This window comes from Peromyscus leucopus, chromosome 4 (genome assembly GCF_004664715.2).
Source record: "Peromyscus leucopus breed LL Stock chromosome 4, UCI_PerLeu_2.1, whole genome shotgun sequence".
Classification (NCBI taxonomy): Eukaryota; Metazoa; Chordata; class Mammalia; order Rodentia; family Cricetidae; genus Peromyscus; species Peromyscus leucopus.
The window spans coordinates 11754812-11781401 of record NC_051066.1 but is presented as its reverse complement, the minus strand read 5'-3'; the positions used below and the strand labels follow the sequence as shown (position 1 = coordinate 11781401).

The window sequence follows — 26590 nt, the reverse complement described above, 5'->3', positions numbered from 1 at the left end:
ATTTCTTATAGTTGGTCTTCATCTCCCCCTGGATCCTGTCCCCATGATTGTGGAACTCTGGGGTACCTGCTTTCTCAGGCTTAGGCCCATCTTCCAGGGATCCCTGAGGCCTCATAGGTCCCTCTACCCAGGCCGTTTAGGCTCAGTGTCTCTGGGCCTACGGGAAAGCACATCCTGGCCCAGGGATGCCGATTCTTGGGTGCCCCAGAGGCCCCTGGTGGCAGCCTATGGCTGGGCTCTGGCTTTCAGCGGCTCTGTGGATGTAGGCTATCCACAAGGCTTGACTTCCTTTTCTGAGGGCCTAGTGGGACCCTCATCCTGCTGTGGGTACCCTGGGGTCCTTGTTCAGCCTCTTCTTCCCAAGGCCATGAATACCCGTTGGATAGAGCTCTGCTCTGTCTCTACTTCCTTGAGGGTTTTGGTGTGTTTCTACCGGGATTTTTTTTGTCTCTGGTGTATATACAGCTGTGCATCTGGAGAGCCTGCTCTTTGGGATTCCTTCAACCTTTCCTGAAACAGGTCAGGGATCTCTTTTCTGCTCTGAGTGCCTCAGTTTGGGTTTTATCTCCCCTCAAATAGCTTTGGTGTGCTACCTCACAGTGGCATACCTGGGACTCCTTCCTAGAACCACAGGGCTAACGGCACCTATGTGCCACTTAAGTTCCCACAGCCTTGTGCCTTAAACCCTGCCATCTCCTGTGCACCCTTCCTGGTGCTGGGTATGCTGGAGACCACTGCCTGACCAGGTAGCCTGTTGGGACTGGCCTGAGCCTCTTAAGCCTCTGCGCCAGACAATCTGGCTGGTTTTTCTAGGCTGATCCTATCTAAGCCTCTTTGCCCCAGACTATGTGTGTGTATGTACATGTGCACCCTCCCACACACACCTCTGTGTGTAGAAGAGCTGGGGTTCCTGTTCATGGACAGTCTGTTATCCTGCTTCCCACTCCTCACCTTGCTTTCCAGAAGCAGGCAGAAGGCCTGAGGTGCTGCTGGTGTGAAGCAGGCCCGACCGCCCAGCTACCTCCCCTGGTCTGGCCCTGTTATTTTTTTATCATAGCTTCTCTATACCCTTGCTAACTCCAGCTGTCATGGTCAGAGAGGGTAGATGAAGAACTGATCTCTGCAGTTCCCTGGCTCCAGTGTTGGCATCTCTTGGCTCTTAGCTCCATGAGGTGCCTTGCTGGGTCTGGATAAAGCTAAATCAGGCCATGGCCACCTGGTGCCCAAGCCGTCCATGTGTCTCATTTGGTCTTGGGGTTCAGGTAGGACAGGGCCCAAGGGGATGTTGGCCATGCCTATCTGGCCATGCTGGCCTCCCTGGGTGATTCACAACTGGGAAGCACTTCTGAGTGCCCCAATGCAGAGCTGGTAAGGCATTGAGGCCTCTGATCCTCCTGGTGTACGGGAGGATGGCCCATGTGGGGGCCACAGTGACTTTGTAAGCAGGATGTTTCATGATGCCTGCAGCCAGCTGGATGGTGAATGAAGCCGTGGGGAGCATACAGAGCCTGAGATGGAGGCCCAAGGTCTGCTCCGGGTAGCCCATCTAAGAGGGGCTAGTTGAGGGCTCGCCTAGGCCTGGACAGGATGAGGTCGGGGTGGAAGAGAGGATGCCTGGGAGGTAGGCAGGGACACAGGTGGGGCACCAATTTGGCAGAACTGAAATAAATGCCAAGGATATGAAAGGGGAAATGGGATGGCCCCGCCCAGGGAGGCTGTGGGCTCCAGCAGAGGGCTGCCCAGACCTGGGTCTCTTGAGAGGTGGGTAGGGTGCACAGAAGTCCCGGTGGGTGGGGGTTATGGTCCATGGAGGAGGTTGAGGAAGGGGAGAATCGAAACTACCCTGGTCCATCAGCTCAGATCTGGGAAGGGCAAAAAAGCCATAGGATTCCAGGCTGGTGGAGCCCTGAGGATCCTTGTGGGTGTCTGTGGACCTGTGGTGAGGTTGGGTGCTAGAGCCCAGCCTTTGCTCTGCCGTGACATCAGGGTGTCCCCGGACTCTGAGCTGTGTATGCTGCCCAGAGCTAAGACCTCCAGGACCCTCAGGGTTAGGCTTCCTCTATAGTGAGCAGGGTGGAGGGTGTATGCAGTCTTGCCAGCAAAATCCAGTGGTGTCTCCCCGCTACCCCAGAATTCCCACATAGGGCCTTCAGCCAGTTAGTGAAGTGCCCTCTTCTGCAGCGAGATGTCCTGCCTGCCACCAAGGACTCCCGCGTCCTGACAACCCCCGACACACTCAGGGTTCAGTGTGGACCTCCAGGCTTCCCAGCAGCCACCTAAAGCTGGCCAGAGAGTGAGGCATCCTTGCAGAGCCGTACTGCCTGTCTCACAGCCCTGGCCGGCCGGCGAGGGCTGCAGAATCATTCCGAGTGCTAGGCCCCCCATAGAAAGCTTCTGGCTGGTGCCTCTGCGCTGCTCCTGTCCCGTGAGAAAGAGGGGGATGGGGCCGGAGGCCCTGAGGAAGGAGGTGAGGTTCCCCTTGCAGGGGGCAGCAGAGGCTATGCAAGGGCAGTGCAGCTGTACAGCTGGCTTTTTGCCTTCGTCAGGGCTTTTCAGAAGTGGGGGGACTGCCCAGCTGGGCTCTGGCGCCCTGGCAGATAGGCAGGCAGAGGGAAGCGCCTCTGGGCCCTGTGCTTACTGCAGAGCCGCCGGGCTGGAGGCTGCGGAACCAAAACTGCTGTGTCATTGCGACGCTGCAGCTGTTGCCTGGGTGACAGGGTGAGTTTCCCACGCTTGCCCCTGGCGGCCAGCGGGCGGGCGGGGAGAGGCAGGGGGTGTGCCGAGGCCAAGATGGCCGTAGTGGCCCTATGGCTCGATGTCTGGAATGTCCACTTGCTCTCCTCTCTTGTCCTGCCCCAGATTCCACTGCCATGCAGGGTGGTGGGGATATATGTGTGGCTTTGGAGGGGCCCAGTCCAGTCCCTGAGCCTGGGGGGGGGCGGAGGAGCCCAGAGCACCTGTGCTCTCACGTGTCAAGGGCCCCTGGCAGGTGCTAAGTGACAGTGGTGGCCCCTAGGTGGGCGGTGGAGCGTAAGTGGCCTCCTGTGTGGTACCGAGAGACATGAGCTCCCCGGCTGGCTATGTGAGGTCTCTGGTACCCTGCAGTGGCCTGGGCTTGCCGGGAGGGGTACTCTGAGGGCTGTGCTAAGGAGGGTGGTCCTGCCGTCCCTTAGCCATGTGGCCTGAGTGAGGCTGTGTGGAGGGGAGTTGTAGGGAGCCCAGCACTCATTAATGCCCGTCACCAGCCCTGCAAGGCCGATCTATCCTGACTCGTCCTCTTTCTTGCAGCTCAACTCACCCATGAACCCCGTGAGCAGCAGTGAGGACATCAAGCCCCCGCTGGGCCTCAATGGCGTCCTCAAGGTTCCTGCCCATCCCTCAGGAAATATGGCATCCTTCACCAAGCACATCTGTGCTATCTGTGGGGACCGCTCCTCAGGTAGGACTGCCTGGTGGGCAGGGCACGATACCTAGACAAAGCTCACGGGGCCTCTCTAGCTTTTTCCACTGGGCTGGGCGCAGGGAGACGGGAGCCCAGGGGTGCTTCCTGTGCCCTGTAGAGGAAGGGGTGGGCTGAGAGCTCCAGGCAGGGACCTCGCTTTGTCCTTAGGTAAGATGGGCACCAGGGTGGGAAGGGTGGCTTGGAGGCATACCAAGAGAAGATGCAGGCATGCATGGCTGAGGTGCAGTGAGAGCTAGCTTCCTCTCTGGGCTAAGCCTGTTGAAGGGTCCCCATGCATTGTGCTACTGAACCCCAGGAGCCTGAGAGCCAAGAACAGTGCCCATCCTCTTCCAGGGTACAACAGCAGCAGTGTTGGTGATGCTGGTCCTCAGGGGTGGTGACCCATAGCCCCGGCAGATAGACAGAAGGTGGACCTGGTCTCTGATGAGCAGGGAGGACCAGGCAGGGTCCAGCCTGAGCCCACACAGGGCTTCTGAAACCTGAAGGCAGAGCCCTGGCCTGCAGCACGACATGGGCGAGGGGCCTGTCCATCCAGCTCACCCACCCCTCTGTCCACACCCTACAGGCAAGCACTATGGGGTATACAGCTGTGAGGGCTGCAAGGGCTTCTTCAAGAGGACAGTCCGCAAAGACCTGACCTACACCTGCCGAGACAACAAGGACTGCCTGATCGACAAGAGGCAGAGAAACCGGTGTCAGTACTGCCGCTACCAGAAGTGCCTGGCCATGGGCATGAAGCGGGAAGGTAGGCCTCGGGTGCCGACCTCCTGCCCCGCACGCTCTTCTCATCAGATCCCGGAGGCCTCCATTGCCCCCTTCCTCAGCGTTTTCGGCGTGGAGGGATCTGAGCAGAGTCCAGGCCTGAATTTTGCAGTTTGCCAGACTCGGTATAGCCTGGCGGATGCCTTTGTATGCCTTCAGTGCTCAGCGCAGCCCCTGGCCTGTGCTGTTCAGACTGCTGTCCTTATAGCTTGCCTGTTGAGGGACTGCCTTCGTGCCAGCCCCTCCCCCAACCAGGTTCTCACCGAGTGCTTGCTGTGTGGCTAGGCCTTGGGGTTTTACGATAGACAAGACCCCAAGGACAAGAGCTGAGCAAACAGTCCCCTCTTGAGGTATGGCAGGGCTGAGCCAGCACTCAGCTGGGGAGATAGATGGTCCATGGAGACCAAGCACTAGGCTGGAAGCATGCACGGCAGAGGAGGCTGGAGGTTGACGTGGGAATGAGGAAGGTAGGCGAGAGAGAGAGGGTGTCCACAGTCTCTGGCTGCCCAACTCTCCATCTGCCCAGTGAGGGATGATCGGGGAGGCCTATGATTGGAGGCACATTTGGGTTGGAGTGGTGGAGGGGGCCTCGAGAGACCACAAAAATATCCCCAGAGCCTGTTGAATGTGAGGGTCATCTTGGGCTTCCCTTCTTCTCAAGGCCACTTCCAGTTTCATCCTGCAGGGTCACCTGTTAACCCACAGGCCCTCTGAGCAGCAGGACGCTCAGCCTGTTTTATTAGCAAGATGTGTATGTATGGGGTAGGGAGGCTGTGTAACAGGCCAGGAGACTCCCGAGGTCCCAGATGTCAAGTTGTCAAATACTGCATTTGGAACAGTGTTTCTCTGGTTAGGGGTGCGTGCGTGCGTGCGTGCGTGCGTGCGTGTGTGCGTGTGCCTGGGTGAGGTTCTTCCATCAGTCCTAGTCCCAGGCGTCACAGGGCTGGACACTCTGAGGCAAGGTCTACCACTCTGTCTCCAGCACTGCCCCTCCAGCTTCCTCTGCCTGGGTTGTGCATGGGCCAATCCAATGGCTATTGTGTGTCCTTCCACCTTCTCACCAGCTCTTTAATTGCCCCTGTCCAGGACCAGCCTGAGTGTGCTGGGGTTTGCTTTTCTCTTCACATTGTCCTTCTTTCCGTATGTTCCGGTCCTCTTGCTCATGAGAAGCCCTGTGCTCCTATGGGGTTCTTTTCCATGCTGTGAGGTCAGCAGGGGCTGCAGGGGGTGCCTGCACACCTCATTCCCAGGGCTGGTGATGGGGCAGCATACAGAACTGTGTGCTATGGGGCTGGAATGTGTGTGTGAACGTCCCTAGCCAGGGCATTTTGACTGGGCACGTGTTTCATACAGAGTATAGAGTCTTTTAGGTCTGACCTTGACTGTGCTGGGAGATTTCCATGGCCATTAGGGGCCAAGTCTTAACACATTTGTCTAGCTGAGCTAGACTCCAGCTTCTGAAACCACCCCACGCACTCCACCCCCCCTCCCCCCGCTTTTTTCTGTAATGAGAGGGCAGTCGGAGGGAGTGCCCTGCCAAGGGTAGGATACTCTGTCCCATCCTTGGGGTGCCACATGCCCTCAGGGAGCACTTATTGGGACTAGCCAATACAGCACATCCTCTAAGGGACAGGTGCTTGAGTAGATAGACGTAGGCTGAGCCGTGGCCAGGTGTGTGCCTGGCCAGAAGGTAGAAGTGGGGCTGTGTGAGCCTCTGAGGAGCTGAGCTCAGCCCCAAGCCTACTCTCTCCCAGTGCTGTTGTTTCTGGTAACAGGCACTGTTATGGGCTCTGGGTATGAGCTCCTGTCCCTTAAAACTGACCACCAGATAAGCAGGGGGCTTTAAGTCCCTGGCTTTGGTCAGCAAGAGCTTGGGAGCTGGTACCTGACCCAGACTTGGGTGCTGAGCATGGTTCTGTGCAGCGGTGTGTCCAGACTAACACCTGAGCATGGACAGATCACACATTGTGTGCCAGCTGAAGGGAGTAGTGTCTGTGAAAGCCAAGGCTGTCAGCAGACCTGGCATGTGGCAGACACTGCAGTTCTAACCCTCCAGCTCATGTGACCCTTTCTTCCACTGCCCCCGTAGTTGCCCTTAGGTACTTGGGGTTCAGACACCAGCTGCCTGGGTTTCTAGAGGTGTGGGCATTGTGGGTGGTGCCCTCGAATCCCAATCGAGTGGTATAGTCTTGAGATGGGGAGCCTGGAGTCAACAGTCTAGGTCTTACTCTGTACTTCCTGTGGGTGGGTCACCGAGCACCGCCTGTCCAGTCCTTGCACATAAAATGCTCACCGCCCCCCCCCATGCCTGTGCCTGATGTTGCCCACCCTGCACAGAAGAGGAAGTGAGGTGCAGAGAAGAGAACTCCAGGCCGTCCATTTGCCTGTGCAGAGCCCTGCAGCCTGCTTCGTTCCTTGGGCCACGCTGTGGCAGGGTTTTGAGCCCTGAGAAATGCTTGACCCATTCCTGTGGAGAGATGCACCCCAACCGCACCCTGTACCTCTTTGTTCCAGCTGGATTTATGAGCCATAAGTGTAGTACAAGCCCTGTGAAGCTCTCTCTTGCTCCAGACACAGCAGCCGTGGGACTTGGCCCCTTGGACTGCAGAGTATCTGTAGTAGCAGCTATAAGATGTCTGGAGGCCCTCAGGCCTGCCACCCAATGCCTGGTCGTGGGTGGGGGAAAGGGACTTTGGCTTGGCCACTGGAGACCTGTTGCATTTCCCAGGGCTTGTCCTTAGTCCCAGAGCCTCATTGTTGAGGTGGTTGGTCCTAGAATAGCCTGAGAGCCCACCCTTCAGGGATGTCTGGGAAGATCCCAAAGGGCCTGTCCCTACCTCTGCCTGCTTTTATTTAGGCAGTAGACACTGCCCCCTCCCCATTCTGGGGTCTGGACCAGTCCCCAGAACTAACTCATATTCGATTCCCTCTGCTCTCCTGGGCTAACCTCTAGAAGGAGAGTTCTGTGAGTAGTGGGTGGGGCTGTTGGCTGCATGAGCTGGATAGCCTGACAGCCTTTGGAGAAGCTGTGAGGCCAGGTTGCCAACCCAGGGCCTTTGGCCCTGAGAATGCAGGAGGTATACCATTGGCTCCAATGCTGGCTCAGCCCCCGAAGTACCCACCCTGCGGCTAATAAAGATCTGGAGTCTGAATCTCAAGAGCTCCCTCTCTTCCAGGCTTCATCACACGTAGCCTTGGAAACTGAGGCTTGAGCAGAAGTGCTGTGAGGAAGGAGCTGACCACAAGAAAGCTATGTTTCCCTGTAGGGTGGCCCTCCCCTGGGAGAGGCACCCTGGCTTCAGGCTGATGAAGGATACTGCAGGCTGATAGCATCTATGTTGGGCAATAGCAGAGGCCTGCATGTGCAAGCAGCCACGGGGACTTGTTTGGCAGCATTCCCCAGCTGGGGGTGGGCAGTGCCCTTCGCAGGCTGAGCCCGGGCCTGCTGGCTGGGGCAGGTGGTGGTAGGGCTGGGGGGCCTGCAGGTGCGTTGATCTGCAGGCTGGAGAGGCTGCACACTGCACACCCCATCCTCAGCTCCCTTCCCCTGAGGCCTCTTTGCGTTTCCTTCCTGACTCTCTTAGCTTCCTGCACCCTGTCCTCCGGCTCGGGAGCACTTGCGTGCGGAAATGGCAATTTCTGCTGTGTGTGTGTGTGTGTGTGTGTGTGTGTGTGTGTGTGTGTATGCGCGCGTGCGCGCACATGCATGTGCACAGACAATGATGAGCCCACCATTTCCGCTGTAGGGAAATGGCCCTGGCTTAGTTGTTTCTCTAGGTTTATGACTTTGCCTCTCTGAGCCTAGTGTCCCCATCTGAACTATGGAGATTCAGCAAGGCCCCCTGAGGCTTGTTAGTGGGACAGAGCAGAAGACAGCTCAAGTCCAGCTGATAGTGGGATTGGAGCATGGTGGCCACAGTGTGTTTTTGTGCTTTTATCTGGGTTTGTGCATGTAGGCATGGCTGTCTATGTCTTCAGTTTTCTTGTGACTGGTCTCAGACTTGTTCTTGAGGGAGGGAAGGCTGTCCCCTGAGCTGCAAGGACCTGGATGCACTATGTGACCTCTGGGAAGAAGCCTCCCACTCTGGACCTCCACTGCCTGTCTTAAGAAGGGGCAGTTGGGCCAGTGCATGTTGGTAGAACCTGGTCCTGCCTGTCTCAGGCCCAGCCTGGGCTGTTGAGGGGCAGAAGAAGGCCTCAGAGGTTTCTGGCAGACCCCGAACACCGTACCCCCCTGAAGCTCCTCAGTTCTGCTTGGGCCCAGTTTCTGAGCAGTCTCAAAACACCCCACTCTGACTGCGTGTCCCACAAGTGGACCCAGGTGTGCTGGAGGAAGGTCGTCCCCTGCTCGGCCTGCGTCTGGATCTGGGGAGGACTGAACCACAGGCCGCAGGCACCACAGGCAGGCGAGGGAACCTTAGTCTCCGAGGCAGCTACCTCCCCCGCAAGGCCTGCGCAGGCTTGGAAGGATAACCAAGCTCTGTATTTACAGACGCCTCCCGCCCGAGGCTTCCCGGCGCCAGCGGAGCATAAGTCAAACATGAGCGCGTCTGAAAGGTGATTGAGCTGGCAAAACATAAATCCCCCGCTCCCTCTGCCCCCTCCGCCGTCTATAAATAAAACGATAATATTTATAACGATGCCGCCCTGAGCTGCTGGGGCCCTTGGAGGCTTCAAAGTGCTTCACAAAACATTTGCTAATTAATTCTCGGCTGCCCCCGCACAGGAGGCAGGTGTGAGGAGCCCCTCACCCACCCAGGGCCAAGCTCTCAGGGATAGCTGGCTGCTGCTGTGAAGGCCTGTACTCTGGGTTGCCTTCCTCTGGGCTTCCCACATTCCAAGATTGTCTCTGAGAGCAAGGAAGTCCCTTCCTGGGGAGTGAAATTGGGCCGGCAGGGTGGGGCCGACCTGCTCAGGTGTTTCCTTTAGGGTCTTCTGGAAGGCAAGCTCTGCGTTGACATTTTATAGGAAGTGGGGTACAGAGATACTAAAGGAGTTGCCCGAAGCATCCCAGCTGCTCGAGGTAGACCGCCTCCTTCTAGAGCCCATAGTTTGCTATGGTACTTGGCTCTCTGAGTCTGTTCGTCCATCTGGGAAGGGGAGGTGGTTGAGTTGACATTGTCCTAGCCTGAGTCTGAAGAGTTCTGTCTTCTGGCCTTAGGATGTGGACTGCCTGGCTCTGGCTCGGCTGTGATGAGTCTGTTCAGATACTTGTCAGTGGACTGCTTAGTATTGGTGGGCTGATTTCTCCAGGCCCTGGGCCAGAGTCCTCTGTGACTTGTGGAGTGACCCTAACCCAGATGCGCGGCAGCCACATGGAGGGCCCCAGAAGCCCAGCTGGGGAGGGATGGAGCCTGGCAACCTTCTGTAGCCCCTGTAGGCTGGACGCCATCTGCCCATAGCGCTCAACTCTACACCAGCCCCGACCCTGCTGTCAGGTTTTCCGAAAGAGCCAGGCTTGCAAAACACCAGCCTCTGCCCAGCTCCTCAGCCCAGCTGGTGTGTTCTGCAGACACCATCCCAGCCTCCCAGCCTTGGCTCTTTCATGGCTAGAGAGTCTGTGCTACAGCCAGGCCACTGAGTCTTGGGGAGCATGGCCCCGATATGGCAGAGCTATGTATTGGTTCAGTGAACCTCAATGGAATGGTGTTGGTGGGCCCAGCAAGGAGCAGTAGCCAGGGGATTAAAAAGTGGTCACCCAGGACTGCCACAGGGCTGAGCATTACAGTGGGAGCCCTGGAGGAGTGAGGGGAGGTGGGCATGCGAGAAGGATGCTCCCCGGGTGGTGGGCAGTATGAGAGCCCTTCCGTCTTCGTCCCCCTGCTGACCCTTGTGTTTTATTTCCAAAGCCATTTAAGGGGGCTGTGGGCCAGAGCCTGGGGTCGGGAGGTAGGTCTGGCTGTTGAGGAGGCTGCCGCCGCCCTGCCCTTGAGGTCCTGATGCTGCCAACCTGTGCTCTGTCACCCAGGGAACAGGAGGCAGGTTTGGATGAGCTCTGACCAAGGTCCTGAGATGGCAGCCCCGGAAAGATCTCCTGGGCCACACCCTTGGGCCCTTAGAAAGGCATCACTCTGGAGAAGAGGCAGTCAGGTCTCTACCCAGTCTGCTGCAGGAACACAGAATGGAAGGAGGGGTTAGAATCCTGAGGGGCGGGGACAGAGTAGAGCAGGTTCAGGGGAGCCCACTCTTCAGCTCCTGCCTGAGCCTCTTCCCGGGACCCGTTCTCCAGAGGTGTTGCAGGCCAGGCCGCTGTTGGAGTCAGCTGCCCATGCCACCATACTTCTTTCTTTCCATTCTGCCTCCCGCCATCCCCGAGAGTTGGTCTGCTCACAGCTGTCTGGAGCTGTGGTCTGCTGTGTGGTTAGTGTGAAGCAGGGTGGGCAGGCAGTCCCAAGGCCTGTGGCATCATGGAGGAAGGAGGCAAAGCTGTGTGGGCTGTGTGAGGCTGGGATGCCTCTCCCGTCGGTAGAGCCCAGCATGAAGAGTGTGGGAGCAGTGGATGCATGCCTTGCCCAGTATGACTCGGATTGTGATTATCCCTTGCTCTGGCTTATCACTTTAGTGGTCACCTGTTCATCTCTGTCATCACTTCCTGTTCCTCATCAGGAGCATGTCCTGCACTCCTCTGGGCCTTTTTATAAAGTTATTTCTTCTGCCGAATTAGTTTCCTTTCCACTTCAGGCTCATTCCCACTTCTTCCAGGAAGCCTTCCTGGGTTTCTCTACATCTTCAGCCCACCAGAGCCTTTCACACCCACATTAGTGACCCATCAGCTCCAGGAAAGGCCATCTGCTTGACCTCAGATGGGCTCCTGGTACAGACACTGAGTGCGCTCAGGTGTACAGCCACCCAGTGGCCGGGCACAGGCGGTGTGCGGCTGGGCTTTGAGTATGTCTCCCTCAGCAGGCCCTGCAGGGGACTCCAGGGTTGTGGATGCACTGGCTTGGAGCTAGCCCTACCTGGCCCTGAACATGGGGGGGTGTTCCCAGAACTGGGGGCCAGGCTAGCCCCCGGTGACTCTCTCCTGTGTGTAGCCGTGCAGGAGGAGCGGCAGAGAGGCAAGGACCGGAATGAGAATGAGGTGGAGTCCACCAGCAGTGCCAATGAGGACATGCCTGTGGAGAAGATTCTGGAAGCGGAGCTTGCTGTTGAGCCCAAGACTGAGACATACGTGGAGGCAAACATGGGCCTGAACCCCAGCTCAGTGAGTCTCAAGATGTCCGCCTGCCTTAGTTTCCCCCTGGTTGCTTACTTGCTTACCCTCTGCTTGAACAGCCGGTGAACCAGAGTCCTGTGGCTGCCATGGTCTCTTGTCCCCGGCAGTGGGGCTTCCGTCCTGCTGGGCGACCCTTACTCTGCCTGGATGTACTGGCCCTCCCTACCTGTGGTGCTGGCCTTGCTTGGTCTGCCCCGTCCACATACTCAGCAGGGCCAGGGCCAGCTGTCACCGTGAGGTCTTGGCTCATGTCCGTGGTGAGGCTTGACCTCAGGGAAGGTATAGGGAGCTGAGCCTGGGCAGAAAGCTCTGCGGCAGCTGCTAGGCTCCAGGCTGGCTCTCTCACCGGTGCGTGGCCACGGGATGACTTCCCGGAGCCTCTCTGTCCTTACCCAGTGCTGTGAGGAGCCAGCGGGGAGGTGCTTGTGGGTGGCAGCTGCCACGACTGCTGTTGAAGCAGGAGTGTCTTTTGGCCCTCCAGCTGGTCACCCTGGAACTGGCCACCTGTAGACATGGCCTCGACAGCCACCTTCCCCAGTCTTCCTAACCATCTGCCACCTTTAGCTGCTGCAGTCCTCCGACAAAACCAGAAGGGCCACGGTTCCCACTGGCTCTCTGCCTGGGCTGCCTGCAGGGTCTCGGGTTCAGAACTTTCTGGCTTCCATGCCTGTTCCTGGACTCTCACCTGAACGCCTCCCCTGGCCCTCCCTGCCCCGCCCCCTGCCATCTCTTCAAGGGCCATTGGCCTAGATAGGCTCATTTGGGTGGGAGACTGCATTTGCCCAAGGTCCCAGTGAGGAGGTGGCTGCAGCCATGTCCCCGATTGGGGTATTTCTTGTGTAAATCCAAGAACAGAACCTTGGACAAACCCGCAGGCCTCAAGTTGTCTCAAGCTCTTGGCCCGTCTGCCCCGTGTCCAAATGCTATCTGGACCTTTGTGCGGCCTCTGGGCTGGGACCAGAACCCTGTGGCTACTGTTGGATGCCCAGTCCAGGTAGACCTCAAGGACGGCCCCATCAGTTTCTCTCAGTCAGGGTTATGTTTGTCGTCTCTTGCTCCTCAGTGCCCAGCCTTAGACTGTTGCTGTGAGGTGGGCACAGAGCACTGGCTCTTTCCCTTCTGCTGTAGGCACAGGGTAGTGGCATAGTGGACTCTCCCAGGAGTCAGTGGGGTGGCGTCTGAGCTATCCCGGGGGCTCAGACATGTCTCTTACCCTCTGTAGTCTGTGAGTAGGGATCCCCTCTTGTGTACCTATGAGGCCCCGTGACAGGATCACCGCTCACCCCCCGCCCCCGTTACCCACTTCTCTTGTGTCTAAGGCCCAGGGCTGCCTTACTGGGGAGCCGTGTAGGGTCTTGCAGGTAGTCTTCTTTTGGGGAGCCACCCCTGGCTGTGTTATGACAGCTCCCCCCATGAAGACCACAGAAAACATTGCCTACTTGAACCTGCCCAGTGTCCTGTTTGGGGTCCTGTCCCCCCAAGTCCTCTCACCAACCCTGGAAGGGAGGGGAGGGCAGCCTCAGGACTCTGTCTTGTGGGATGGGATCCGAGGGGTGGTTGCCTGGGCTGGGAAGGGTGACTAAGGTTTCCTTTTGTCAAGTAAGGCTGTCGTTGGTGATGTCCTCTGACATTCTTTGCTCTCCTTCCGTGGGGGTTCAGGTCTTCAGAGCCGCACAGCGGAAGGTCACTGTCCTCCCAGCCCCCTGTGCCTGGCCTCGAGCTGATCCATACGTAGACCTGGTGGCCCTTCCCTCAGACGCAAGCTAAGGAGGCTGGCATGGGCAGCACCTAGCCTCGCAGATGGGCCGCTGCTCCTCTGGGCCCTGCCTGGGTGGTCTTGTGGCCACACCTCCCTGGCAGGCAGTAGCTCATTAAATGTCTGCTGTGGAGTCAGCTCAGAGGAGTGAAGTTGTGCAGGAGGGTGGAGAGGGCAGAGCCCGAGCCCACCCAGCCCCTCCCTCCAGGCAGCCCTCCAGTCCGTTCCTGCTCCACTTGGGCCCTCACACCTGTGTAGTGCCTACCTCCCTCCTTCCCTCTCTGGTCCTCTGCTCCAGTCTTGTGTCCAGTCCTGACAGATGGCCCAGTCAGCCCAGGCATAGCTTGGAGCTCTTTTTCCCAGTGGCATTGTGAAAATCTAGGATTCAAGAGGGCGGCCAGAGAGAGCTGTTTCCTGGGGCAAGGCAGAGATCACAGAGCTTGAGTGTGAGGCTTGTTGTCGTCCGGTCCATGTATTCCCACAGCTGGCTTAGGGCCCTGCACTGGCTGTCTCCCACCTTGGGGCTGCTTCCTGGCAGGTGGTGGGCAAGGAAGACACCCGTGGAGCAACCCCCCTGTGGCTGACAGACAGAGCCAGGCTGTGGACAGCCTGAGCGCTAAGCAGAGCGCCTAGTGCCTGTCGTCCTGGGGCTCTGTGGGCCTCTGAGGTTTGCTGAGGGTCGTGTGGCTGGGAGATGTCTCCCATCCCTTTTGACGCTGTCCTGGGGATCCTGTACTGACATCCTCCGCAGCCAGTCCTGCCAGGCCAGTAGTGGGAAGCCGATTTGTCACTGCCTTTCACTGAGCCCTCTACAGGCCCTTCACCCGGGGCTGGGTGTTTAGACTGAACGTCACTGCCGACCAGATGGTTTCTGTCAGCTGAAGCCCTTCAGAGGCAGGCGATTCTCCCTCTTCTGATGCTCGCCTCTTCTGTTTTCAAAGCCAGGCATCCTGTACCCTGTTCTTGGGTACTATTACCTACCACACTTTGGAGATCAGAGGGCCATGGCCATAGCCCACCTGCCAGGCACTGGGATATGCTTCCCAGCCTACTGTAAGACTCAGCTGAGCCCCCTCACCCAGAAGGACTGGGTGCCCCTCTTCTGGGCAGAACTTTCGGAAGGCTTCTAGTGACATGCCACCTCTGCCTGTGACTTGGAATCTGGACCAAGCATGGGCTGGCTCCAAGCTTCCACTTGCACGTCTGTTAAAAACGTCTCTCCTGGGTGGGCTACTGTTACCTTAAGAAGTGGGATCTGGCCCTACCTCAGCTCCCTCACCTGCCTGTTACATGGTCCCTTTCCCATATCTGTTTCTCTTCTTCGGGGGTATGGGCTGCGCCAACAAATTGCCACAAACCCAGTGGTTTCTGGGGTACAGTCTATTATCTTCAGCCATTGAGCTATGTGACCCTGTATTGTCCTGGTGGGTACCAGTTAGGGCATTGGCAGGACTCACTCACTCATCCTGCCTTTCCTGCATTTGGAGGTCTCTAGCTCCCTGGCTAGGGCTCCTGCCAGCTTCTGGTCAGCCATGTCCCCTAATCTGCTTTTCACCCCTTCAGACTCTGAGCCCCCTACTTCTGATGACCTCTGGCATGATACTAGTCCAGCTCCATTAAGCCAGGGCCGTTCCCCATCCTTGGTATTATAATCGCGTCTCTTCTTCAAAATCTTTTCGTTGTGCCAGGTTTCAGATGCCAGGGGTTGGGATGTGGATTCTGGGACTCCGCCCCATGGGTGTTTGGGGGCGGGCAGGGTTGTTCTTTCAGTATACCAGTGGCATGAGGCTTGATTGGTGTCCTTCCTCCACTCTAGCCAAATGACCCTGTTACCAACATCTGTCAAGCGGCAGACAAGCAGCTCTTCACTCTTGTGGAGTGGGCCAAGAGGATCCCGCACTTCTCTGAGCTGCCTCTGGACGACCAGGTCATCCTGCTACGGGCAGGTGAGTGGCCAGGCCGGGGGAGGCTACAAGTGGTGGGGTGGGCATCACTCCTGCTGAGAGCACACCAGGTCTGTGTCACCTCTGCGGCCTTGCCACTTTGGGAGCTGCAGGTCCTTTGCTGAGCAGAGGTCTTGATGCAAGTGTATGGAGCATAAGCAGTGTCTCTCATACTCAGCGAAGGGGACTCTGCCGGGTAGGAGTGTACAGCCTTGGAACTTGGGATGGGGCTAGCTGTGCAGGCTGTCCCGATCTTCCTTAGTGGTTAAAGGGGCATTGGTGACTGCTGCTTAGATTCCACCAAGTGACCAGTAGGGGTGCCAAGGTTGGGATCCCTAGCTCAGGTTCCTGCCTGTGGAGAGATGGGGATACGTTTAGAATGGCGTCTGCGGCTCCTGCTCTCTACAGAGCTGTGGTGACAGTTGACACCTGCCTCACCTCTCGTGAAGGGCCCTGGAGACCATTTTTCTGCTTGCACCAAGGGCGCTCAGCCATAGCTCAGCCCACCCCAGTAGATAAAATGAGCCATAGATGAGTCCCTGTACATCATGGAATGTTTTGGAAGCTGCTTGCTTAGGGTGAGGCTCACACAGGTCCCAACCTTGCTGCCTTCCCCCTAAAAAGATCTGTTGGTGGGCGTGGTTTGCTGAGATGAGCAAGATGGATCCTGCCATGTTTGCCTCTGCCTGGGTGGGCTTGTTCCCTTGGGGATGAGGTGTGTGACCCACTTTGTGAACACAGGCTCCTCTGAGGCTCTGGGAAGCATTCTGTCCAGCAGGGACACAACTGTCCAGGTCTTTGCCCTAGCCACTGAGGCATACCAACCCACATAGAAGGGACAGCCCTAGGTTGGAGCCTCAGGTGACCTGGTCAGTGTAGGGCTCAGATGCCTAGATATGAGATGGACAGAGTTTGTCCCATGTGCTCTTGTGGGGTCCCTGAGGTCATGTTTCTGGGAGTGATCGCCAGGATCCAAGTTGGTTGAACCTGTGGCAAGAGGCATATCACACCCCCTCTCAAGTGCTGACTGCCTCAGTTTCCCCCTTGCAAAATGGGTCAGTGTGTCCATATCGGCTTGCAGACATGAGAGGGGAACTGTGGGGCCTGGGGTCTCAGGACACAGGCAGTTTCTGGAATAGCTGGTGTTGAGAAGGCGCATGTGCTGCCCTGTCAAGGGGTCCCGGCTGTTTGTGCAGAGTCGTCTCCTTATCTCTCTCCCCCAGGCCCCTTTGTAGTGTTTTGCACAACAGCTCTGGTTCGTCAGCACTGGAGCCTGGGATACACGGCTCCCAGGTGACTTTCCTTCTCAGCTCTCAGCTCTTGTGCCATTTCACATGGCCCAGACTGGCAGTGCCATCCCCAAGGGAAGTCTTTGGGAGTTCTCCCAAGTCCTCCAAGGCACAAGCCCTTCTCATGTGCAGAAAGAAGCTTCCATGCCCTGAAATTGTTAGAGGGTGTGCTTGGTGCAGGACTTCTCGGGGCTGACACATTGCCCGTGTACTTGCTAGAAGGAAGAGGCGTTGCTCATACATAGGTGCTTGGGAGCCTTTCTCTAGGTAACACTTACTGGGGTCCCACTTTGGAAGCCTTGGCTTGGGTGTGGAGAGAGATGGGTCTGGAACATGCTGCTTCCAGAGGTGAGGGCAAAGGACAGTGATGGGGGTCATGGAAACAGCAGAGTGACCAGATGTCTTCTCCCCGCAGGCTGGAACGAGTTGCTTATTGCCTCCTTCTCCCACCGCTCCATAGCTGTGAAAGACGGGATCCTCCTTGCCACTGGCCTGCATGTACACCGGAACAGTGCTCACAGTGCTGGGGTGGGCGCCATCTTTGACAGGTGGGTGGGCGGCACTGTCTTTGGTAGGTGGGCAGGGTAGGTACCATCTTTGATAAGTAGGTGGAGTGGATGCCATCTTCATCGTATGAGTGGTGTAGCATCATCTTTGATGGGTAGATGGGTTGGGGACCATCTTTGACCAGTTGACTAAGTATGCATTGTATTCCACGGGTAGGTGGGGTGGGTGCCCTCTTCAGTAGTTGGACCGTCTTCAACAGGTAGGTGGGGTGGGGCTGTCTTTTTTGGGACCGGCCTTTAGTTTCTTCTGGGCACAGCCTCTGCGTAGGAAAGACGTTAGTGTGGAAAACGCGGGCCAGACATGTGGAGACTGCCATCTGTGGAGTCCAGTGTCAGGGGAGTTGAGGCCACAGGCAGCCATCCTTCTTTGTGATCGCGTATCTGCAAGGACAGCTGCACCTGGTTAACAAAAACAGATTATGCTGCTGGTGCGGTTTAAAAGTGTCAACATTCGGCACGTCTCAGCCGTAAGCAGGGGTGCTGTAGCCCCAGGGTGAACTGTGCCCTGAACTATCACTGAGTGACTGGTGTTTCAGATCTGCTGCCCCTCACACCCCCAGAGGACATGGATGCATGCCTCTGAAAGTGCCTTAACTGCTTCTCAGAAGCACGCTCAAAGGAGCAGGCTGGCTGGAGTGCAGCCACGTCCAAGGGCCACCTGGCTCCTCTACCCAGTTCCTCTCCTGAAATGCCTATCTTGCTTATGCCCACCCAGTGAGGGTCTATGGCTGCTTGCCCTTTTGTCTGGACGGCCAGCCCTTGTGTACAAGCTGAGGGCCCATGCCAGACTCCAGTGTTTTGGGGATCTGGATGTCAATTTCTGTCAGCTGAAGTTTAGAAGCTGGGGATGACACAGGGGACATTGGACAATGAGTAGGAATGAGCAAGCCCATAGGAGGGAGCGGGGTGGGGGTGCGGCAGATGAACCCTGAGCTTTAGAGCCCTGAAGTTGGAGGTGAGCAAAGCCACCCACTAGCATTCTCTGGGGCAGAGGGGACAGTACACAGACAGAGCTCTTGGCAGGAAAAGGCCAATTAGAACACACAGACAGAGTGTAGTGGTATTGAAAGGTTTATGACCACGTATGGGGCAGATGCTAACCTCAGCCCAGTGCCAGGCTCTGTGCAAACCTTCCCAGGGCCTTTGACAAGCTTACCTCTGTGGCTGCTCCACAGGCGAGGGTATTGGGGCTCTAGCCCTCTTGAGTCTGGTTTTGGGAAATGTAGTCCTGGAGCGACAGTGCTGGGGGCTTGTATTTTCTGGGGGTCCCAGGTGGTGGCTGGAGAGCTCCTAGCTCTGTCAAAGTGAGCGGAGTGTGGAGTCTCAGCCTCGGTGGCAGGACTCCCCCTCGCTATGAGGTCAGAGAGACTCTTGCTCAGGGTGGCTGACATGGGACTGGGGCCTAGGATCCCTCCAGACTCCATGTGTGTTGAGTGGACTAAGGACACTTGAAGGCCCTTGGGAGGGGTCCCTGTCTTGCTGAGGAGGCCATGTGGTGTCTGGTGATGAGAAGTGACTCCTACCAAGGGGCTTTGTCTCAGAGGAAAGTCTAACCTGAAGCTAAGGGAAACAGCTGTGAATGCAGGGCGACCATGGATGACCACAGAGCAGGAGATCTCGTCACAGCACTTCTTGGCTCAGCAGTCTTGGGGTTCCTCCTCCGGGCTCAGATTCCCAGACAGCCTTGGGGTGATGGAGGACCCCACCCTCCAAAGAACTGTGGGCTCATGGTAATGCTTCTTTCCTATGGCCCTGACCAGCCCAGTGCATCCAGCTACCCTTGGTGTACCCTGGGCATCCTAGGAGTGCAGTGGGTCTCCCCTGGTGGAGCCCCGGTAAGGATGTGTCTAATGTGGCCCTTGGCACCCGCTTTTTCCTGCAGGGTGCTAACAGAGCTGGTGTCTAAGATGCGTGACATGCAGATGGACAAGACGGAGCTGGGCTGCCTGCGTGCCATTGTCCTCTTCAACCCCGGTATGGCCCTCCCGCCTCCTGTGTGGCCAGGGCACCCGCGTCGTCCCAGTTCATGCTTTGACCTTCAGGGCCCCGTGTCCCCGTCACGACAGCAGTCCTGTGCCTCCACTTCTCTTGAGACTTAACTGAGAGGCTCAGGTGGTACTCCCTTGGCATTCCTGGTCTCCGGCTGAGCCTTGTGGGCTCTGCTGTCCACAGTGATCTTCTGTCACAGTGAGCTCCCAGGATGGGGCTGGTGATCAGTCCATCCTGTTAGGTGTCCTTAGGGGCAGCCAGTACTGTCTCGAGCCTTGGCTTCCAGCGTGTTTGGGGTTGGGAGAGAGCAGCCGCCTGAGGACAGCAAGTCCTTTCCGTGGTTCTGGAGCCACAGTACTCAAGGCCTCCAAGCTGTTTCTGTCACAGCTGAGACAGTGTCTTCTGTGCGGCGCCATGCATGGGAGGCTGTAGTGCGAGCAGTGGGCCAGGCCTGTGCTCGCAGCTCTGGGTGGTGACAGATGCCACCAGTGGCCACTCCACCTGGTGATGGAAGCATAGTATAGCTGAGAATGTGGGATCCCGGGGAAGAGATTCAGGGACTCGGGGGATGGCCCACAGGGTTGGGGGTGGATCTGACTAGACCTTAGGGAGCTGCTGAGGCTGGGGCCCTTGGCATAGCGGGGTATGCATGGGCTTTGGGGTTTGAAAGTTCATCCTTGTCTGTGGGAGAAGGGGTGGTGGTATATGGGCTAAGGCTTGGCAGACGGGGCTCATCCACCCTGCCCATGGTGTCACAGGCTTCTACCCGTGATAGCTTGCTTACCAGGCTGTAATTCCAGCCTCAGAGATCCCAGGTTAGGTCTGTGTGGCCTGGCTGGAGGCATGGGGAACCAGAGAGATCTAGGCCTGGGGTAGTGGGGCAGAGAGAGGAACTGTCAGGAGCTAGGTCAACTGGAGGAACCTGACAAAGTCCGAGGAGTCCCCAGACCCAGGCCACGCTCGGCATTCGCTCTGGAACACTGTGCCCTGGTGATGTTGATGACTGTGGCGTTTCTGCAGCCTGGATTGTGGCCGGTGTCTAGGCTCTGAGGAGGGGCTGCCAGGGCATCTGCTCATGGGGTGTGACTCAGGGAGATCCTCAGCGATGGGCTTACAGCTTTCTTCTTGTCGGTGGGGTGGGGCCCAAGGGCAGTGAAAACGTTGGTTATCTCTCATGGCTACCTGGAAAAAAATTAGGGAAACTGAGTCCCTAAAAGTCAAGGCACTGGTTTGAGGTCACTTGGCTTTCAAGTGGCAGAGCGGAGGCGTGACTCCAGAGTGTCCACCCCCTGGGCTGTGAGCTGCGAGTCTGCAGGGCAGCCATACCTAGCTGTGCACCACATACTCTCTCTGCTGTGTTTACATGTGGCTAGGAGGCAACCTGGGGGCTCTGACCTGAGGCCACTTCTCTCCACAGACTCCAAGGGGCTTTCAAACCCTGCCGAGGTGGAGGCGCTGAGGGAGAAGGTGTACGCATCACTAGAGGCATATTGCAAACACAAGTATCCGGAGCAGCCGGGCAGGTGAGCTGCGCCTCTCCAACCCCAGACAGGCCCCTGCCTCCACCCCTGGGTTCAAACACCCATTTCTGAAGCCCTTTTTGTGCCACAAGGCAGTGGTGTCCTCCACACGTCCAGCTTGGGATGCTTTGTAGGCTCTGAGCAGGAGCTAGGCCACCCTCGGGCTCACAGGCCCTGAGGACAACACACCTTCCCCTCTACCCCATTGAGAGAACTGGTCTAATTCCTGGTGCAGAGTAGGTGCTTTGTCACTGCTCATGAATACAAAGCCTTCTGGTCTTCACCCATTAAATGAACCTGTTAAGAGGCCTGGAGATGCTGGCACAATGTAGGTGCTTTACAGTTGTGAGTACAGAGGAGATGGCTGAAGCTGGAACGCACCTTTTCTCATTGTGCCTAAAGCAGACTGGCAACTACGGTCACGGTCAGGTCCACAGTGTTGGCTGTGCAGTCTAGTGCTAGGCACACAGTAGGTGTCCAGAAGGAGCAATGGTGCATCCCCAGGATTCAGTCTGGTGTCTCTTTCTGCTCCTTCCCTTGTAGGGCATCTCGCAGCCTCCCAGCCTGCAGACTGGGTGTGAGGGGGTGGGAAGACTGGGCAGACGGGCACACTAACCCATCTTGATGCCTGGCACACACATAGTTAACTGTCCACACTGCTGCTCAGCCCTCATCTGGTTTGGTTTAAAGTGAAACTTCCCGGAGGAGGACAGGAGGGTGGCAACGGCTTGTTTTTCCTGGCTTCCTGCCTTAGCCCATCTCGCCAGCTCAGCAGAAAACAGCCTGTTCTCTGGCTCCCCTCCAGCCTCCAAGTTATGCTTGTGCCTTTAAACTGAGGATGGTGGGGCAGCCAGCCACAAGGCTTCCTCCCTGGAAGTGAAAGACATGGTTAATAATTAAGGAGGCCCAGAGCCCCCTCCAGTGTATAGGGGGACCCCCGAGCAGACACAGAGGTCACATGCGGGACCCCAGGTCCTGTCCCCACCCCACACTGTCCTCTGCTGTCTGCGATGGCCGATTGGCCTGGATGTCCATCTTCCATGAGCTGTTAGACTCCTTTCCCGTACCTATCAGTCTTTTGCCTGGGAGATACTCCAAGAGTAGAGGGACCCAAGGGCCTCCCCAGGACCTAGGAGCCCAACAGAGTCCTTTGGGGGGGGGGCACCTGCACACCATGCTGGGGATGCTCGTGGGAGGCTGGCATTCCTACTGGAGCAGCGAATCCCCCAGCTCACTACTGGCTCCACCTCCACTGGAGGTCCCCACCTGTGGCTTTTCAGTCACCCACTGAGTACCATGCGTGTTCCCCGCGAGGCTGCCCACAGATCCTCTGCTGCCGCCTCCTGGGAAGAAGGCCCCACCGCTTCCAGAAGGACAGCTGTTCCTGCGGAGGTCCCTCTGGTGCACAGTTCCATTCATGCTCTTGCCTGCTTGCATTTTTGCTATGGCTCCCCATCGCCCATGGAGCAAGCCCACACTTGTAACCTCTCTCCCAAACCCTGTCAGGCCCGCCCTGGCCAACAGTAGTCTTCCCACTGGCTCCTTTCATGCCAGGGCCCTGTGCATCTTGATGCCCCTCCCCTCCCCTCCCCTCCCCTCCCCTCCCCTCCCCCTCCCCTCCCCTCCCTCCCCTCCCCCCTCCCCCTCCCCTCCCCCTCCCCTCCCCCCTCCCCCTCCCCTCCCCCTCCCCTCCCCCTCCCCTCCCCCTGCTCCTGTGCTCTTTTGTCTCTAAGGAGCCTCCTTTCTCTAGTTCCTTACCCCATCTTCTTCCCCAAGGGTCAGTCAGCTCGGGCGGCTTCCTCGGCAGACCCGGTTCAGGTCGCAGGTCACTGGACTCCGCTGGTCTCTAGGGAAGCTACAGGTCACTAGAGAGGGGAAGCACCGCCGGGTCTCCTTGCCAGTGCTTATTCTCTACCATCCTGCAGGTTCGCCAAGCTGCTGCTCCGCCTGCCCGCACTGCGCTCCATCGGGCTCAAGTGCCTGGAGCACCTGTTCTTCTTCAAGCTCATCGGGGACACGCCCATTGACACCTTCCTCATGGAGATGCTGGAGGCCCCGCATCAAACCACCTAGGCCCCTGCCACCCGTGCGCCAGTCCTGCGCCCTGCCTGGACACAGCTGCTCAGCTCCAGCCCTGTCCCTGCCCTTTCTGCTGGCCCACGTGGACCTTTGGGGTGCAGTGTCCTATGGTCTCAAAAGATGCGTCACCGTCCTCGTCATCTTTGTTACTGCTTGCCTTTGGCCCAGGGCCGTGGCCAGAGCTGGTTGAGACCGAGTCAGCCCTCTTCCCCACAACATGCTCTTAGGCTACCCTGCTGTCACCCTGAGGGGCTTGGGGTGCTTCTGGGGATCTTTGTCACCTGGAGCCACAAGAGCTGGGAGAGGGTCTTGTTCTAGTTGCTGTTTGCTGTCTCTGGTTCTCAACATGCCCACGTGGCACCTCTGTTTGGAGTGGCCCATCTTTGCCTGTGCAGAGTCTTAGTACCTAGCTAGGGTGGGAAGACACCTAGGGTCAAGAAGGAACAGGTAGGGGCAGGTCCTACCCCCCCTGGGTCATAGCTAACCTGTAAAGCCTGTTTCCAAAGATATCCTGAGATGTCACCACAGCCACTGTGCAGGATTCTGGGACCACCTCAAAATGCAAAATGCAAGCAGGCTGCATGAGTTGGAGGTCCCCTGTCATGTCCGCCCAGTTCCTTCTTGTGTCACTGTCCCCCACCATATGTCTCATCAACCCAGGGTTATCCGACTGTGGTGGCCTGGCTTTTCCCTAGTCCAGAGCTTCCTTTGTGGTCTGCCAAGGATCATCCTGGAGGGCTACCCTTGGCTCAAGTAAAATGGGGTTTCCAACTCAGTGGTCCTGTGGGCAACACGTGGGCTGTCTATCCCTTTGCTGGCCTCTTGTAGGACACTGGACATCCTGAGGCTCAGGGAAGGGAGGAGTGTTGTAGCCTAGTTTCCTGAAAGAGGGCCAGAGGGACTTGGGGTTGAACCATGCAGACATGAAAGGTGACTGTGTCCTGGCTCTGTGTGGAGTTCTCGCATGGGCCTCTTCTTGGACTGGCCACTTGTGTTAGGAATGCTGATAGGCCTTTCTGGGACTCCTCTTGGTATGGTGTTGTCTGTGGACAGTGTCCAGAATCTTACCCAAGGGCTCTGTCACACCTGCTCAGGTGGCAGGCTGCGGACTTAGGCTTCTGCTCTGTCCATGTGGCTCACCTCAGGCTCTGAGTGTGCCTCTCCAATTGAACAGCCTAGAGCCTCTCTGGGTCCCAGTCTTCGTGATCTAGTCTGAGACCCAGGGACCTAGGTTTGTCAGGAGCAGGTGCCTTAGTGGGGACGACCACACTGCCTCCCCAATAGCCGGTCTCCCATTGGTGCAGAGCAGTGGAAGGGGAAGGCCCTCATGGAACCAGCCATCTAGGGGGATGGGCCTGGAGGTAGTGGATGGGAGGAGCCAGTTTCATAGGCTCTATGAGGAAGGACCTTTTCAAAGTTCCCAACCATAGCCAACTGAGGCACCTATAAAAGATTCCAGAAACATCTTCCCCGTACCCCCCTCTCTCCGTGTGGTGGCCTGAGAGATGTGCACGGGAGGCCTCCCAGTTCCCAGGACCGGCCAGCTGCCCCTTCTCCTAGGCTTTCCTAGAAACTCTATGCAGCCTTTGGGGAGTGGCAGAACCAGGCAGAGGGGTACAGATTCCCCAGTCCACACCCAGCATCGTGCCTTCTGCAGACCACTGCTCCCATTGTCCATGCTGGCCCCGTTATACGCTGTGCTCTGTGTTCTGTGCCACTGAGGATGGTCAGTGGCTCCAGGGGAGAAAGTCCTGGGGCTGACTCTGGAATGCTGCCATGTCTGGGCTTGGCTGGCTCTCAGGCACTTGGGGCCATGGCCCCTAGCCCCGCTGGCCCACATAGCCTTACCTGCCACTGCTTGTCATCGTAGACTCCCTGGCAGGCTTCCTGTTCCTTTAGTCTCATTGTCACCATCATGGCGTGTACAGTGCTGTTTGTTTGCAGGGGAGGTGTGGACGTGATGTCACTAAGGAGAGAATTGGGTTCATTTAACTAGACCTTTAGTCATGTTACCAATCTGGCTCAATTAAGGTGATTGTAATTATTATTGTTATTATTATTTTGGTGGGACAATCTTTAATTTTCTAAAGATAGCACTAATGTCAGCTCATTGGCCACCCCGCACCCATCCCCACCTCAGCCCGGTTGGATAACAGCTGCCACCGATGGTCATATGCTGTCCATACGGCTGCTTCTGGACCATAGTCCTCATCTGTCACCACCCTGCTTGGAGATTCATTTGGGCTCCTATGGCTGTGCAGGGCGGAGTGTGAGCACAGAGCCTGAGGCAGCTCTGGCCTGTGTCACCCTGAAACCGCAGTCACTGAGGGGATTTGGCCCCACACCCTCAGCTTTCCAAATTCCAGCATTCCCACGGATACTAGGCTATTTGGTGACAATGCCAAGGGACACCTGAGCCCCCTCCCCTGGGACCCCAGAAGACCTGGCTGGAGCAGGCAACCAATGGCTAATCAGTTGCCGTCACCATCACAGATTGTGGCTTGTGACCTGGTGTGTTGTGAACACGGATGTGCTGTGCAGAGACTGCAGAAGTTGCACACCAGTGACGGAGATGCGGCACAGTCACCGATGCTTTATGTCCTCTTAAGTCAAGACTTTCCTGTTTTCCTGTACATTTGCTTCTTGTGAGCAAGGACCTGAGGTCCCCTTCTGTCGGGGAAGTCGGGCCCTGGTGACTCTGGAGGCAGGGGATGCATCTATTTTCAGATGCTGCAGGGCTGGAGTGCCCTGATCTCTAGCCATGCCTTAGCTGGGATACGCGGCCACTGTGGGGAGGAGGATGCCGCGTCCGCAGGGAGTAAAGATGGAGGAATGTTTAACGCACCGGGAAGGGTAAATGAATCTATTTTTGTACAAATGTAATTTTATCCCTCATGTAAACTGGATGGCATGGCGGGGGACCTGTTTTGTTTCTGCTTTGAGTGTCGAGAAGCGTTGGGACACCTGGACGCTGAGATAGCAGAGGAGGCCCTGGCAAGGAGGCTGAACACTCGTGAGAACAGCCCAGACAGACACTTCCTTTGATGGGAGGGAGGGCCGCAACCAGCAGGGTTTCCTTCCCCTTCTTGGCGATTTGAACAACCTTGCTCTCTCCTCGGTGCCTGCCTGCCTGCCGGCCTCGCTGCAGCTCGTCTGACTGTGAAATGACTTCCCTGCGTAACTGCTCTCTGGGACATTGTGGCGCAGACGCTGGGGGTTGATGAACAGCAGTCTCAGGATTGTAGAAAAGAAACAGAAAAACATTGAGAGGAGAGACAAATATGAGCGTTTCAAAATATATCTCCATTCGGTTCTCATCTGTGCTGTGTTGGGGTGTCCTGTCTTGGGAGTTGCAGACACACTGGGCAGTGAGTGGGAGGGTATGTGGTCAGCTCCATTTCCCAGCATTCCCCATTCTGCCTACACCCTCTGGATGGGGTCTTCTCTTCCAATGTCTGCTCTGCTGTGATGCTCTCCTCTGGAACCTGGGGCCTGGACGAGGCCTCTACAAAGCCCTCCCCAGTCCATGAGCACCAGCTTGTGGACACCTGCGAGGACCGTGTGTTGATGCCTGCCCAGCCCTGGCCTCCCTGCGCCTACCTCTGCTGGCTGGAGTGGGCAGGAGGTTCACACGGAGGGCCCCAGATACGTGATGTCATCTAACTGCCCGATTAATTACAGGTTAACAACCCCCCCATCTGTGCCATCTCATGTGATAAATGCCCTTTGTCTCCATGCTGTCTGCAGGTTGGGCTGCCTCTGCCCCCAAGTTTGGTGACACTGCCCTGTCATCTCATGCCCCTCTATCCAGATAACTTTACTCCTGGGAGGCACTGGGTACCTCTGGGCTGGGAGCAGGACCCGAGGGGCCTTGTGATGATGGACACCTGTCTCTAGCTGCTGGCTGTCGGCCTGCAGGACCAGGCTCCTTGAAGTTCCTTCCTAGGACTACACCATCACATGTGCGCTTTCACACACGTATCCTGCAACACCCCGAAAGTTCCCCG

General features: G+C 57.2%; 1 protein-coding gene across 1 annotated transcript in view; it reads left to right on the top strand.

The window, feature by feature from the left end:
• Positions 1-25902, top strand: part of Rxra (retinoid X receptor alpha) — a 90597-nt gene extending 64695 nt beyond the window's left edge. Inside the window, exons 3-10 of the mRNA XM_028883366.2 lie at positions 3289-3439; positions 4029-4208; positions 11260-11429; positions 15014-15143; positions 16845-16977; positions 18878-18969; positions 20402-20507; positions 22430-25902. Coding sequence (XP_028739199.1) covers positions 3289-3439; positions 4029-4208; positions 11260-11429; positions 15014-15143; positions 16845-16977; positions 18878-18969; positions 20402-20507; positions 22430-22577 — 1110 coding nt within the window. The 3' untranslated portion in view covers positions 22578-25902. The remainder of the gene's footprint in view (positions 1-3288; positions 3440-4028; positions 4209-11259; positions 11430-15013; positions 15144-16844; positions 16978-18877; positions 18970-20401; positions 20508-22429) is intronic.
• Positions 25903-26590: the final 688 nt, after the last annotated feature.